This window comes from Cetorhinus maximus, chromosome 9 (assembly GCF_964194155.1).
Source record: "Cetorhinus maximus chromosome 9, sCetMax3.hap1.1, whole genome shotgun sequence".
NCBI classification, from domain to species: Eukaryota; Metazoa; Chordata; class Chondrichthyes; order Lamniformes; family Cetorhinidae; genus Cetorhinus; species Cetorhinus maximus.
In genome coordinates this window covers 27,181,105-27,195,632 of record NC_135887.1, presented here as the reverse complement: position 1 = coordinate 27,195,632, position 14,528 = coordinate 27,181,105, and the positions used below count along the sequence as shown (strand labels likewise).

Genomic DNA, 14,528 nt, shown 5'->3' with positions numbered 1-14,528 from the left:
AGTCATACGGACTCAAAACGTTATGTTTTTCTCTCCACAGATGCTGTTAGACCTGCTGAGTTTTTCCAGCATTTTCTGTTTTTGTTTCAGATTTCCAGCATCTGCTGTATTTTGCTTTTATCCAGCTTCCCCAATCTGTTGACGCAGCTATGACCCCTCATCCTAGAACTATTCTTAAATCCTTTCTGCACCCTCAGTTCTAGGCATCCTTCCTAAAGTGTGATGCCTAGAATGGGACATAATAAGTTGAGGCTGAGCTAGTGTTTTGTAAAGGTTCACCATAACTTCCTTACTTTTGTAATCCATGCCTCTATTTATAAAGCCCAAGGTCCCATGTACTTTATTAACCAAAGTAAATAATTTCACACTTCCCCACATTATAATCCTCCTGTCATCTTCTTGCCTACTCACTTAACCTATCCATAATCTGGAATCGATTTGCAGACTCCTTGTGTCTTCCTCAAAGCTTATTTTTCCAATTGGCTTTATATTGTCAGCAAATTTGAGCACATTGCACTCGGTCCGTTCATCAAAGTCATTAATGTAGACTGTAAATAGCTGAGGCCCCAGCACTGATCCTCGTGGCACCACACTAATAACAGCCTGCCAACCTGAAAATGACCCGTTTATCTGTACTCTGTTTTGTGCTACAGTGCCTTCTCCTGTGATCAGTGGTACTGACTTGAAACTAAGGAGCAAGCTGCCTAGCTGAAAAAGTAGCAAAAGGAGGAGAGGAAATACAATATTACCCATAGCAAATTTATGGCTCAGTTCCCATTTAAAAATTTTTTTTAATGTGTTCCCTTCCTGCAACTGGAGTACCCCTATTTAGTCATGACCTATAGGCTATGTAATAATAAATGTGAATAAATGAGGCAAAAACTAAGCCTGAAGTGGGCTTGTTTAGCATTAGGTACCTATAGGAAAATACTAGGGAGCTGCATTTGAGTATTTTTTACAGATGAATGTGTGCCTTTATATAGCACAGTAGCTCATCAAAATGTCTCCAAACACTTCACACAGTGAAATACAATTGGCAGATGGTGGTTGAGCGCCTGCAGGGTGACCTTCATTAAAACCCCTGCAGGACAGGGACTCTGAGGTTTCCCAAAGGCTGATCATTTGTTCCTTTAGTACATTGTTTTGGTTACTGTTCAGATAAACATTCTGTTCAATAAATGTACAATTTTTCTATCAATGGTTAATGCTGTTATTTAGAAATTAAAGCAAGGAACCTTCAACCCAGAGAATTTACCCTGTCTTATTTTATTAGTACAAAACTCTGGTATTGGGATATTTTACTGATTTATATTTCCATGACTTTTTACCAGGAGAATGTGGGACTCAAATAGGCCTAAGAAACTTCAAAAACGTAGTAATAACTTTGACAGGTAGTAGATTGACTCAGTACATCTGTATGGTAATACTGGAAACCAACAGCTGTTGTGTTTTCAGTTAGCAGAAAGAAACTGCTTTTGAGAATACTTAACATGCTTAATGTTCACAGGCTGCCTGCTTGCTATTAAACATGGACTGCTCCTTTGTTTTACAGCAACAGATTTCTCGCCCTTCACAAGAAGAAAAGGAAGCCGAAAAAGAAGAGGAGAAAGTTGAAAAAGTAGAGAAAGAAGAAAAGGAGGAGAAGAAGGAAGAGGAGAAAGATGATAAGGAAGAACCTCAAAGGTCAGAAAACTCACAGGAGCTGCTCTATGGAAGCTCATTCATTCTAACAGTTGTGCATACATATGGGGGAACCACTGGTACCGAAACGCTACTCACTGTTTGCTTTTTCTTCACATTCTATGTCAACATAAAACATTAGGGCCCTGCTATAACACAGAACTTGGCATGATGCAGGTCCTCCCGACCCCGAAATTTACATTTAAATTTATCCTCACTCTCGTTGCCACAACATTTACTTATGCAATTTATTTATTTTTAATGGATGCAGTAAATGTTTTTAAATATGTTTAAGGGTCTTCTGGGTCTAGGCACACATCAATCAATCCTAAATATTGCATTGCAGGTTATTGAAATGTTTGCGCTTATCATGAATTATCATGAATAATCACAGTTGTGTCAATTTTAAAAATCACTTATAAAGCAAAAATTTGCTCTTTTTGACAACTCGGTCTGCTTTTTGATGTTTGCCAAATGGCTCCCCCACCCCCTTTTTGTCTAAATGAATTAAAATGTTTGCAAGGTTCAAAAGCAGTACAGATGATGGCAATCTGTTGAATACTTTCATATCTACAGAGATTCTTGTATTTTATGGTGGGAATACCTCTGGGCAGAGAAACAAACATTATAAACCTGCTGATCAAGAACTTGGGGCTCCAATACTCTTCCATCTTAGCCCAAAATAAACCACCTTTGTTTTCAAAGTTTTGCAAATAACAACACAAGTCTATAACGTTATAATGCAGCCTCACCTATAACATGATCTCGCGATATGGTCCACTGGACTGCATTATAGTAGGCCCCAATGAAGTTCTATGATCTAGGGAACAGTTCTTTCATTTGGTAACAAGTGGCCAGTAAACCCACGACAAAGTAGTTTGCAACACAAATAGCTCTTTAACTTATTGCCATCAAGGGTTGAGACTTTAGTTACATGGATAGATTAGAGAAGCTGGGGCCATTCTCTTTAGGGAAGGTTGAGAGGCGATTTGTTAGAGGTGTTCAAAATCATGAATAGCCTGGACAGAGTAGATATGAAGAAACGATTCCCAGTGGCAGAACCAGAGCAAACTGATTTAAAGTGAATAACATAAGCACTAAAGTTGATGTGAGTATATCTTTTTTACGAAGCGAGTGTTTAGGATCTGGAATGCACTGCCTGAAAGTGTGGTGGAGGCAGATTCAATTGTAGCTTTCAAAAAGGAATTGAATAGTATCTGTAAAGAAAAGATATTGCAGGACTGTCGGGACAGAGCAGGGAGTGGGACTAGCTGTGTTGCTCTTACAGAGAGCCGGCACAGGCAAATGGCCACTGCTGTGACCTTTCTACAATTCTACAATTGGGAAGGTTGGCATACATTCTACCCATGCCATTACTCATCATGAACCATCTTGCAAAAGGATTTTCTCAATCCTTATCTGCAAGACATAAACTATCTCTTCAATTTATTTCATGGAATGTGGGCATTCCTGAAACAGCCAACGTTTGGTGCCCATCCCTAATTTCCCTTGAGAAGGTAGTGGGGAATCGCATTCAACTGTTGCAGTCCTTACATTGTAGATGCATCCATAGTGTTATTAGGGAAGGAGTTCCAGCATTTTGACCCAGTGATGAAGGAGTGGTGATATATTTCCAAGTCAAGATGGTATGTGACTTGGAGGGGAACTTACAGGTGGTGGTATTCCCATGTGCCTGCTGCCCTTGTCCTTCTAGGTGGTGAAGGGAGTGAATGTATAAGGTATTGGATGGGATGCCAATCAAGCAAACCACTTTGTCCGAGAGTCAAACTTCGAGTGTTGCTGGAGCTGCATCCAGGCAAGTGGGAAGCATTGACTTGTTCCGTGTAGATGATCAGATCCCAAACTTCAGGATTGGCTCTAAAAGCTGGGTCAGCCAGCCTGACATGTGAAACAGGGTGTGGCATCAACGTTCCCCCTTCTTTTTTCCATCCTTGTGCGCAATTTTTTTTGTTACATGCACCTTATCAAGGTAATATGCAGATATGTTCCACCAGTAGAAATCTATAATATATAATTGTATAAGTTACTATGGTTATGAAAGAAGAAGAAAGAATCTCAGCACCAGCCATTGACATGGTAACATGCTAAACACAAATGACCTGATTTTTGGAATTCATTTTTAAATTTACCATGATGACATTTGGACTCACGACCTCTTGGTTGTAAGTTCAGTGCCATAACCACTACATCACCATACATGAGAGAGGGCTTGGTTAGATTTTATATAGCAACTTGTATTTTAGTCATTTGATGGACAAAAATTTGAATTGGTAGCAAAGGCTGAAGAGAAGACAAGGATCTTTTTGTTTCAATTTGACCAACTCAAAATAAAAAGAGCTACAAGAGCCTTTGCATTATTATTTGGAAATCTGGGCCATAAATCCAAAACTTTTCACAAACTCCCTAGAATTGCCCGTATGTTTTTATTCTGTCAAATGTCTTTGAAATCAATCTTCCTTTAAAGATTGTACAAAACCAACTGCAGCAGGATGACTAGATCAGCGGTATTAATAGGCCCAAAATCCTCTTACTCTTATTAAGAGTTGAGAAGTTATTAACTTATTAACTCTTAACTTACTAACTCCTAATAATTTGCAAATTCTTTCAACTTCTCCTGCTCGTCAACTCCCGCTCACCACTTCCCTCCCTCGACCCTCCCGCTCACCACTTCCCTCCCCCGACTCTCCCGCTCGCCGCCTCCCTCCCGCTCGCCGCCTCCTCCCCGACCCTCCCTCTCACCGCCTCCTTCCCCGACTCTCCCGCTCACCACCTCCATCCCGCTCGCCACCTCATTCCCCGACCCTCCCTCTCACCGCCTCCTTCCCCGACCCTCCCTCTCACCGCCTCCTTCCCTGACCCTCCCGCTCACTGCTTCCTTCCCCGACCCTCCCTCTCGCCGCCTCCTTCCCCGACCCTCCCTCTCACCGCCTCCTTCCCCGACCCTCCCGCTCACCGCCTCCTTCCCCGACTCTCCCGCTCGCCACCTCTCTCCCGCTCGCCACCTCCCTCCCGCTCGCCGCCTCCTTCCCCGACCCTCCCTCTCGCCGCCCTCTTCCCCGACCCTCCCTCTCACCGCCTCCTTCCCCGACCCTCCCGCTCGCCGCCTCCTTCCCCTACCCTCCCGCTCGCCGCCTCCTTCCCCGACCCTCCCTCTCGCCGCCTCCTTCCCCGACCCTCCCTCTCACCGCCTTTCTTCTGCTGCACAGGGTAATGGAACTGGGAAGTGAAGGGGAAGTGGGACTGAGATTGAGATTGGCCCAGCTAACAGTCTGGAGTGGGTGCTGTAGACTTTGGGAGGGTGACTGCTTGCTGTTTAGTTTCAGGGAATCAGCTAATACACATTAGTCAGACTGAGTGATAACTTTGCTCTCCAAGAACTGACACAGGTGAACTTTGGCTGGTTGATTCCATCTGATTAATCATGTCAGATTTGGCTCTCGTTCATTAATTTCCTGTCACAGTGGAGTCTACCATTTCTTTGCATATGGGTTAGAGTGGCATTAACCCTCATTTAACCACCAGGATGTGCATGGCTGTGATAATTAAGTGCGTGGCACTTGATGGACTGTTGTGCGCCGCGCAGACGCACAGCTTCGAAGGAACACTGGGCATGTGCACACAAGCATGAGCTGAATACGGTGCAGTGGCTCCCTCCACTGGTAGCGGTTGCAATTATGGACACACATCAGATGCTCCCTGTGTTTGCCTCAGTTACAGTGCATGCTGGCCTTCGGGATGGCGAGGTGGCTTTGGCCAGTGCCTAGCAATTGACTTCAATGTGATGCAGACGAGGGTAATGCAACTGTTTTTAATTTAAAATTATCTGTTATTATCTTGATGGAGACTCAAGATGATGCAGTTTAACATGAAGTGTGGCAAAAACACAAGGAATGAGAATACACACACACTGGAAATATGCTGAAGGCTGTGGATGAACACAGAGACCTATGGGTTCAAGTACATAATTCACAAAGTGTTAGAATAGATAGCTGAAGCCATAGGAAGCCCAGTAGTATTTTGGATCTTATAAATAGGGGATTATAGAGAACACTAGTAAAAACTAAATTATTCAAGGAAAAATTTAATAAACATTTGAAGCAAAGAGGATAATGATGGGGTAATGGCTCTGAGGAAAGATAAGAGAAGTAAAATTAGACTAGCAAAATCCTGGCACTAAAATGAAGGGTAGAAAGGCCTTCTGTGCTGTAACCCTTTGGTATAGTCGATTTGTTTTACTTGCTTTTGTGCTTCTAGGTTCAACTCCAAGTTAAATTATTGCTGCACCGTGCTTTCAGCCCTCTGTGTGCTTAGATTTAACACATTAGGAATTTCATTCTGCACCAGTGTGACAGTCTTTCTCATTATTTGGAAATTGCTACATATGAAGCTTCCCTCCGAACCTGTCCTTTGCTTCTTTCTCTGTTTTGAGGCACGGAGCCTTTTTTTTAATGTACATGTCTTTTTCAAATTTGGTTTCTGTACTGCCTTCTTTCAAAAAGGGTATTATGAGTTACCAGAGCCTTGTGTACATTTGGGACTGTAAGATGACTAGGCTACTGTGTGAAACCAGCTTTGTTAAATACAGGAAGATGCTGATGAGTTGAATCCCAGGGGATCCGCACACAAATTTCTGTTAAGCGGAGCTTCATGATAGCTGAGGAAGCCCCATTTCCACATGAACGCATCTCTGTGTAACCTGATATGCCTACAAATGTAGTCTAAATCAAAAACAACAAATTTCAAATGCCAAATGAAAACACAGTAAAGCAGTAATTGTGTAAAAATGCCTTTATTCAATTTGTTCATTTCTTACAACGGTTTGACCTTGTAAAAGGCCTGAGCTTTGTTGGGAGTTAGCTCTGGAAAAACGCCATAATCTTTTTCTGCTTAGTGTGCTGTCTTCAGATGTGCACGATACAATCTACCATGTCATCAATGCAGTCAAACGTGTTTTCGTGCTGTAGTGTGAAGTCCTAGAGCAGTGTGGTACAAGACAGTAGAACAGTCCAGTTTTACCTTCATTAAAAATTTCTCGTGGCACACACTTGTTCAAAACATGGGCAAGTTTTGGAGCTAATCTTCTGTCATTGCTGCTGTAAGCGCTGCAACCTCACTACTTATAGTGAGGAAGACGTTGCCTTGCCTTGCCTTGAATCAGTCCAAATCATCCGCCGCTGCAGGTGAACTCAATGTGGCCCAGCGTCTTCGCCAGGGCAACTTCACTTTCCTGCAGGATTGGACTGGAGATAGGAATGTTCTCTGGTTCAGGCTAACTTGAACCACTTTAGCAGAACTTCTTCAGGATAGGCAGCCGTTCTCATTCTCTTCGCTGCTGGAGAGAATGCCTGCTTGTTGAACTGTTCCAGGACGTTTGCCTTGTGCAGGGGTATAGTGCTGCTGGAGCGCACTGGAACGTTGCTCTGGCACCTCCTATTTAAAGGCTTTAATAGCTAGCCCTGTAATCCAGCACCCCACATGATTCATAGGGGCCATAATGAATAGTTACCAACGCTGCTTGCAGCATTTACACGCCCATCCTTAACTCAAAGAGCTCTTGGGTCAAAGCAACGTGTCCAAATCCAGTCTCTCTTTCCTGACAACAAGACAAAACATTGTTAAGGAGGTGAAATCACTCACGAAAGACGCATTGATATAAACTTTTGGGAGTGAGCTGTGAATTTTAAAACTAACAGGAGAACAGTCCCAAAGATAAGGAGCTAGGAAAAGTCATTGACTTTTCTGTAACTCTGGTTCCAGCCTTACCCCACTTCCAATTCCTCCTATTTTACCTCCAGCACCTCTTATTTAAAGGCTGGAGGTAAACTCCCTTTTGCTGATTGGCCATCCGTTATTCGTCCCACTTGATTTTTCCTTCTACTAACATCAGTGGAATCCACAACATTAATTGTCTGACTGGAATTACAATCTGTAAGATTGGTGTTGATTTTAATCCTCACGGCCTCCAATATTGAAGCTACTTCTTTCCAGGAGTAACACATGTAGGGGGGGATTTGGCTCATTGATGACAGCAATCAAAACTGGACAGAAATCCCCTTGCAACCGCTTGGGGCTGCGTGATTTGTGACACAGAGGCGACTGATGCAGGGACCATGCCGAGTGAATTCTACCTGTGTTATGTGGGGTACATGGGCGAATTTGGCCATGAGTTCCTGGAATTTGAGTTCAGGTCGGACGGTAAGAGTTGACTGGAACGTTCGGAGCTCGCAGTGTGGTTGCAAATACAGAGCCTGGGCGGTTGAGGTGGCAGAGGGAAGGCTGGGCCCAGTGTTCTGGGCCCCAAGCTGCTGCTGATGTTGCTGCTGCTGAATGTCTGAGTCAATGTGCAGCAGCAACAGCATTAACCCTCCTGTACAGCTCCTTGACTGTAAAAAAAAAACAGACCATACAACTCCCTGCACACAGCTTCCTCATAAACAGGCATTTCGGGGCCTTTGAAGCTCAAGATTCCTGGGATCTAAAGCAGCCAATATCTCCAAACACCCTGCTGCAATTGCCTATCGAACATTAATTCCTAGACTGTGGCCTGAGGATGTGAAATGAAGTATTGTTGTATTCCCTGCTGGCAGCTTTGCATGAAATTTACTGCACAGAAGCAGGCCATTGGGCCCATCTCATCTATGTTGGTGTTTATGTTCCACACAAACTTCCTCCCGCCCTTGATCACACTATCAGGGTAACCTTCAGCTTCTTTCTTCCTCGTATGTTTATCAGTTCCTTGAATGTATCTTTATTAGAATCATAGAATGGTTACAGCACAGAAGGAGGCCATTCAGCACATTGTCTCTGTGTTAGTTCCCTGCAACAGCAACCCAGCTATTCTCACTCCTCCACCTTTTCCCTGTAGGCCTGTAAAACCTTTTCGCTTCAGATAATTATTCAGTTCCCTTTTGAAAACTGCAGTTGAATCTGTCTTCACCACATGCTTAGGCAGTGCATTTCAGATCCAAATCACTTGTTGCACAAAGAAGTTTTTTCTCATGTCGCTACTGGTTCTTTTGTTGATCACCTTTAGGTTCTCGACCTTCTGTCGATGGGAACAGTTTCTCTCCATTTACTCTATCCAGACCCCTCATAATTTTGAATACATCTAGCAAATCTCCTCTCAACCTTCTCTTCTCCAAGGAGAACAGTCTCAGCTTTGCCAGTCTAACCACATGACTGAAGTCTCTCATCCTTGGAACCATTCTTGTAAATCTTTTCTGCACCCTTTCTAAAACCTTCACATCCTTCCCGCTGAGGCTGAACCAGTGTTTTATGAAGGTTCATAACTTACTTGCTTTTGTACTCTGTGGCCTTAGTTATAAAACCCAGGATTCTGTATAATTTATTGACTGCTTTCTCAACCTGCCCTTCAGTGATTTATGTACATATGCACCCAGGTCACACTGCTCCTGCATTTCCTTTAGAATTGTACCCTTTATTTTATGTCAGCTCTCCTCATTCTTCTGACCAAAATGTATCACTTCACACTTTCGTACGTTATCATGTTTAACCAATTTATTGGAGTTTTTTGAAGGAATAACATGCGCAGTGGATAAAGGGGAGCCTGTAGACATACTGTACTTGGATTTCCAGAAGGCATTTGATAAGGTGCCACATCAAAGATTATTATAGAAAATAGAAGCGCATGGCATAGTGGGTAACATATTAGCATGGATAGAAGATTGACTGGCTGGCAGAAAGCAGAGAGTATGCATAAATGGGTCTTTTTCTGATTGGCAGGATGTGACGAGTAGAATCCCACAAGGGTCTGTGCTGGGGCCTCAACTTTTTACGATTTATGTCAATGAATCAGATGAGGGGAGCCAAGACATGGTAGCTAAATTTGCAGATGAGACAAAGATAGGTAGGAAAGTATGTTGTGAAAAGGACATGAGGTTGCAGATGGACATAGATAGGTTGAGTGAGTGGGCAAAAATCTGGCAAATGGAGTTTAATGTGGGAAAATGTGAAGTTCTTCACTTTGGCAGGAAGAACAAAAAAGCAGAATATTACTTAAATGAAGAATGGCTGCATAATTCTGAGGTGCAGAGGGATCTAGGTGCTCCAGTACATGAGTCACAAAAAGTTACTATGCAGGTACAGCAAGTAATTAAGAAGGCTAATGGATGCTATCCTTTATTACAAGAGGGATTGAACATATAAGTAAGGATGTTATTGCTTCAGTTATACAAGACATTGGTGAGACCGCACCTCAAATACTGTGTGCAGTTTTGGTCCTCCTTATTTAAGGAAGGATGTAAATGCTTTGGAGGCGGTTCAAAGGATGTTTACTAGATTGATACCTGGAATGAGTGGGTTGTCTTATAAGGATAGGTTGGACAGACTGGACTTGTTTCCACTGGAGATTAGAAGAGTGAGGGGTGACTTGATTGAAGTACACAAGATCCTGAACGGTCTTGAGGTGGACATCGAAAGGATGTTTCCTCTTGTGGGTGAGTCTAGAGCTAGGGGGCATTGTTTCAAAATTTGGGGTCGCCCTTTAGGACTGAGATGATAAGAAACTTTTTCTGAGGGTTGTGCGACTTTGGAACTCTCCGCCTCAGAAGGTGGTGGAGGCGGGGTCATTGAATATTTTTAAGGCAGAGGTAGATAGATTCTTGTTAGGCAAGGGAATCAAAGGTTAACTGGGTTAGATGGGAACGTGGAAGTCAAAACACAAGAAGATCAGCCATGATCTTTTTGAATGACAGAGCAGGCTCGAGGGGCTGAATGGTCTACTCCTGTTCCTATTTCTTATGTTCTTATTAAATTTCATCTGCCACGTGTCTGCCCATTCCACCAGCCTGTCTATATCATCTTGAAATCTATCACTATCCTCCTTACAGTTCACAATACTTCCAAGTCCTGCATCATCATCAAATTTTGAAATTATGCCCTGTGCGCACCCAGGTCTAGGTTATTAATATAAATCAAAAAAATCAGCGGCCCCCTCTATATACCATCCCCCAATCCTTCACTGTCGCTGGATCAAATCCTAGAGCTCCCTCCCTAACAGCACTCTGGGTGTACCTACACCACATAGACTGCAGCAGTTAAAGAAGGCAGCTCACCACCACCTTCTCAAGGGCAATTAGGGATGGGCCTAATGTTGGACTAGTCAACGACCCCCCACATCCCATGAATGAATAAAAAAAGTAGTTTCTGTAATTCAGAATAGTTTTTAATAGGCTTGAATTAAATAATTAACCTGTTGCATAATGAAATTCTAGCTATGCTAAAGACTAATGATTCAAAATGCCATGTGGTTTGAAATAAAATGCATAACGGCACCAATATTTTTCACTTTAAAAGTAGTTTTACTGATGTTTGGGGACACAAATGATTAATTGGTAGGAAAACAGCATAATAACAGATCTAGAAATGACACGGCCAAGAGAGTTTCTTAGGGCTCCTACATATCAAAATTTGGCACTACACCCTGGCCTTGTGTTTCATAATGGTGGACAAACTCGATGGTAGAATTGTCCACTCCTTCATGATGCCTGCTTTCCGCGTCGGTTTTACACTTAGTGTCATCTTCACCTTCTCTCCGGTCAACAACACTTAACTTTTTCACAGGTTTAGCCATACTTGCAGGCTTTGCCCGTTATTTCACAAAAAGATCTTGATGTTAAATGTTGGCTTGCCCAGCGCTCCATGATTTCATACACTGGAGTGTGGTCTAACTCCACCATAATTGGTCGGCGCGGTCATATGGCAAGTTTAGATAAGTTTGGTTAATCCAGAGTTACCAGTGTGAAATTTCAGCTTATCACGGGCATCATTCTATGGGATCTGCTATTCTGCTGGCGTGAATGGCTGGTGACTTCAATATAACTGGAATTTCATCCGAGTTTGACTCATTGCGGTTTCATTGTAATGATGTTCCAGTTGGTTTCCCCCACTAGACTGTCTCTTGTTATGTGTCCATGTGAAGGCTGAGTTTGAGAATCAATTAGAAAATGCATAGCAAGATCTCCATTTGAAGAGGATAGGATAATTTGAGTAATGAATTCTGTATAGTTACAATTTGGTCTGTGGCTGCCATTGATATCACTCTGGTCATCAGAAAGGTGTGCAGAATTGTTTGTGCCAGTTTCATGGTGAGCAGCATCATTTCGCCTAGCAGCTTGGGCAAAGCTGCAATTTAAACTGACAGTGTCCATGGGGAGGGCAGCTGTAACAGCAGAGATACTATATAATTTTAAAGAATGGAATTTTATTGATGCATTGTTTTTGTTCCCCAGATCATGTCCTAGGGGACCACACTGTTTGGGTTGTGATTGATATGAAAGTATGTATCATTGGTTTGTTTACAAAAGGAATTATGTTTTGGACAATACCATTGAAATTCTGAGAGTGGAAGCTGTGTAGAGTTTGACCTCACTTCCTGTGAAACATCCTGTAGCTCATGATAACACTCATTGTGTATGTTCCTTTCTCTTGTTTTAATTAAAGTTTAGTCAAAGCTAACTGGCTCCATCTAAAGCCTGTGAAGTCTCTTGTAGCAATTCCATTGTCTCTGTTATGACTATGGGCGACCCATTGTTCCTGGCTATGCTACTTGTTTTAAAATATGATTGTAGTCAAAACACTTAAACAATCACCTTGCTGTTTCCCTGGAACCTCTCTAGCAGGTAAGAGAATTCATGCTGTTAACTATATTTGTGTAAGATGGTGTTGGCTGCTTATCTGATCTGTTTAAGCATTTTCATGTCTTTTGCAGATAGGCTGTAGCTAAGATGATTTGTGCAACTGCAAAGGTTGCTGGAGTTTGTAAAGTTGGAGTGGAGAGAAAAACTTAGCATGTGACATATTCACTATAATATACAGTTCAAATCTCAATTGTCTTGTTTGTGTCACCTTAGGGAAACTATCAAGGAAAAGGACAAACCAGATACTGCAGGAGAGGAGCCTGAAGAAAAGGAACAGTCTGTTCCACGAGGGCGAAAAACTGCAAATAGTCAGGGGAGGCGGAAAGGCAGGATCCTGAGATCCATGGCAAAAGAAGCCATCACCGAGGAGCCACCCAACCCCCCTCCTCCACCTGAACTTGGTGAGTACTACTGCGCACAGTGAAATATCCTCCATATTCTTCCAGATACCAGCTGCAAAATTGTAAACTGCAGCCTTTAGGTTTCTCTCCTCCTGTTAAAATCTGTTTGTTTCACAATCTTTGACTGAATTAATAGGTCTGAACTATCTGTGGTCCCAATGAATAATGATCTGATGGTGCATAACTTCCTGTGAGTTCAAGTGGTAAGAAAACATGTGATATAATGACAAAGAACTTTACCCTGGACTTGCAGGCCATTATTTTGGTCATATTGACTTATCTGGTGTTGCAGAATCTGTTCAGCACAATAGTCAGTGCCAGGTCATGGGTAGTTATTATTCTGCAGGTAATGATTGTGTTTAATATACAGCTGAGCTCTGGAAACTGAATGTCGTGCATTGTAATGTTACAAATTACTGCTCATTTACCATTAGTTTTTTAGTTTGCAGACTTAGATGTGAAATGTTAGTCCCTCGGACCCTTTCAGTCTTCATTCTATTGAATTTACCCTTTTTTAACTCACACTAAGTTTTACGATATTCAGTATAAAATAGCAACACATAGCATTATGGTTTTCAGAGAACAACTGACTGTATTGTGGAAAACAAGCTCCAAAACAGCAGTGAAAGCTCACAATTTCTGTAAAATAAACTTCCCAGAGAATTGCACGTGTTTACATCCTTGTTCAAAAAGGGTGCAAGGATAAATCCAGCATCTACAGACCAGTTGGTTTTACCTTGGTGATGGAAAATCTTTTAGAAACAATAATCTGGAACAAAATTAACAGTCACTTGGACGTGGGTGAATTAATGGAGAAAAGCCAGCATGGATTTGTAAAAGACAAATCCTGTTTAACTAATTTGATTTGAATTTTTTGGTGAGGTAACTGAGGGGGTTGATGACGGTAATGCAGTTCACAAAAATGGTGCCCGAGATGAGGGACTTCAGTTACATTGATTGGAGAAGTTGGAACTGTCCACCTTGGAGAAGAGAAGGTTGAAAAGATATTTGAGAAAGATCTTCAAAATCCTGAAGGATCTGGACAGAATAATAGGCAGAAACTGTTCCAATTAGTGGAAGGATCTCTCCGATCTGAGGGTATATATATATCGGGTGAATGGCAAAAGAAGCAATGGCAACATGGGAAAAATATTTTATGCAGTGGTTAGAATCTGGAATGCATTGCCTGAGAGTGTGGTGGAGGCAGATACAATCAAGGCCTTAAAGGGAATTGGATCATTATCTGAAAAGAAAAAATGTGCAGGGCTACGGGGAAAAGATGGGAGTGGCATTAGATGAATTGCTTCTCCAGCAGGCCAACACCTACACGGGGTCAAATGGCCTCCTGTGCTGTAACCATTCTATGATTCTATGTGGTGAACTTGAACTTCCAAAACATGTTTGTTAAAATGCCACACAATAGACTTACCAGCAAAGTTGAAGCCCATGGAATAAAAAGAACAGTGGTCACATGGATACAAAGTTGGCTGAGTGACAGGAAACAGACAGTACTGGTGGTTGTTTTTCATATTGGAGGAAGGCATAGATGGGTGTTCCACAGGGCCCAGTAATAGGACCATTGCTTTCCTTGATGCACAATAATGACCGAGACTGGGGTGGACAGGGCACAATTTCAAAATTTGCAGATGACACAAAATTTGGAAACTTGTGAACTATGCATAATGATATACTTCAAGAAGTCATATTCAGGCTGGTAGAATCAGCGGACACGTGCCAAATGAAATTTACTGCAAAGTATCGTGAAGTG

At 42.3% G+C, this 14,528-nt stretch overlaps 1 protein-coding gene across 14 annotated transcripts in view; it reads left to right on the top strand.

Moving 5' to 3' along the window:
- The window catches only part of ncor1 (nuclear receptor corepressor 1), a 399,352-nt gene that overhangs the window by 200,776 nt on the left and 184,048 nt on the right, over window positions 1-14,528 (top strand). For all 14 annotated transcript variants that reach the window (XM_078548371.1, XM_078548367.1, XM_078548369.1 and 11 more), the window contains 2 exons: window positions 1,553-1,683; window positions 12,573-12,760. In XM_078548371.1, coding sequence (XP_078404497.1) covers window positions 1,553-1,683; window positions 12,573-12,760 — 319 coding nt within the window. The remainder of the gene's footprint in view (window positions 1-1,552; window positions 1,684-12,572; window positions 12,761-14,528) is intronic.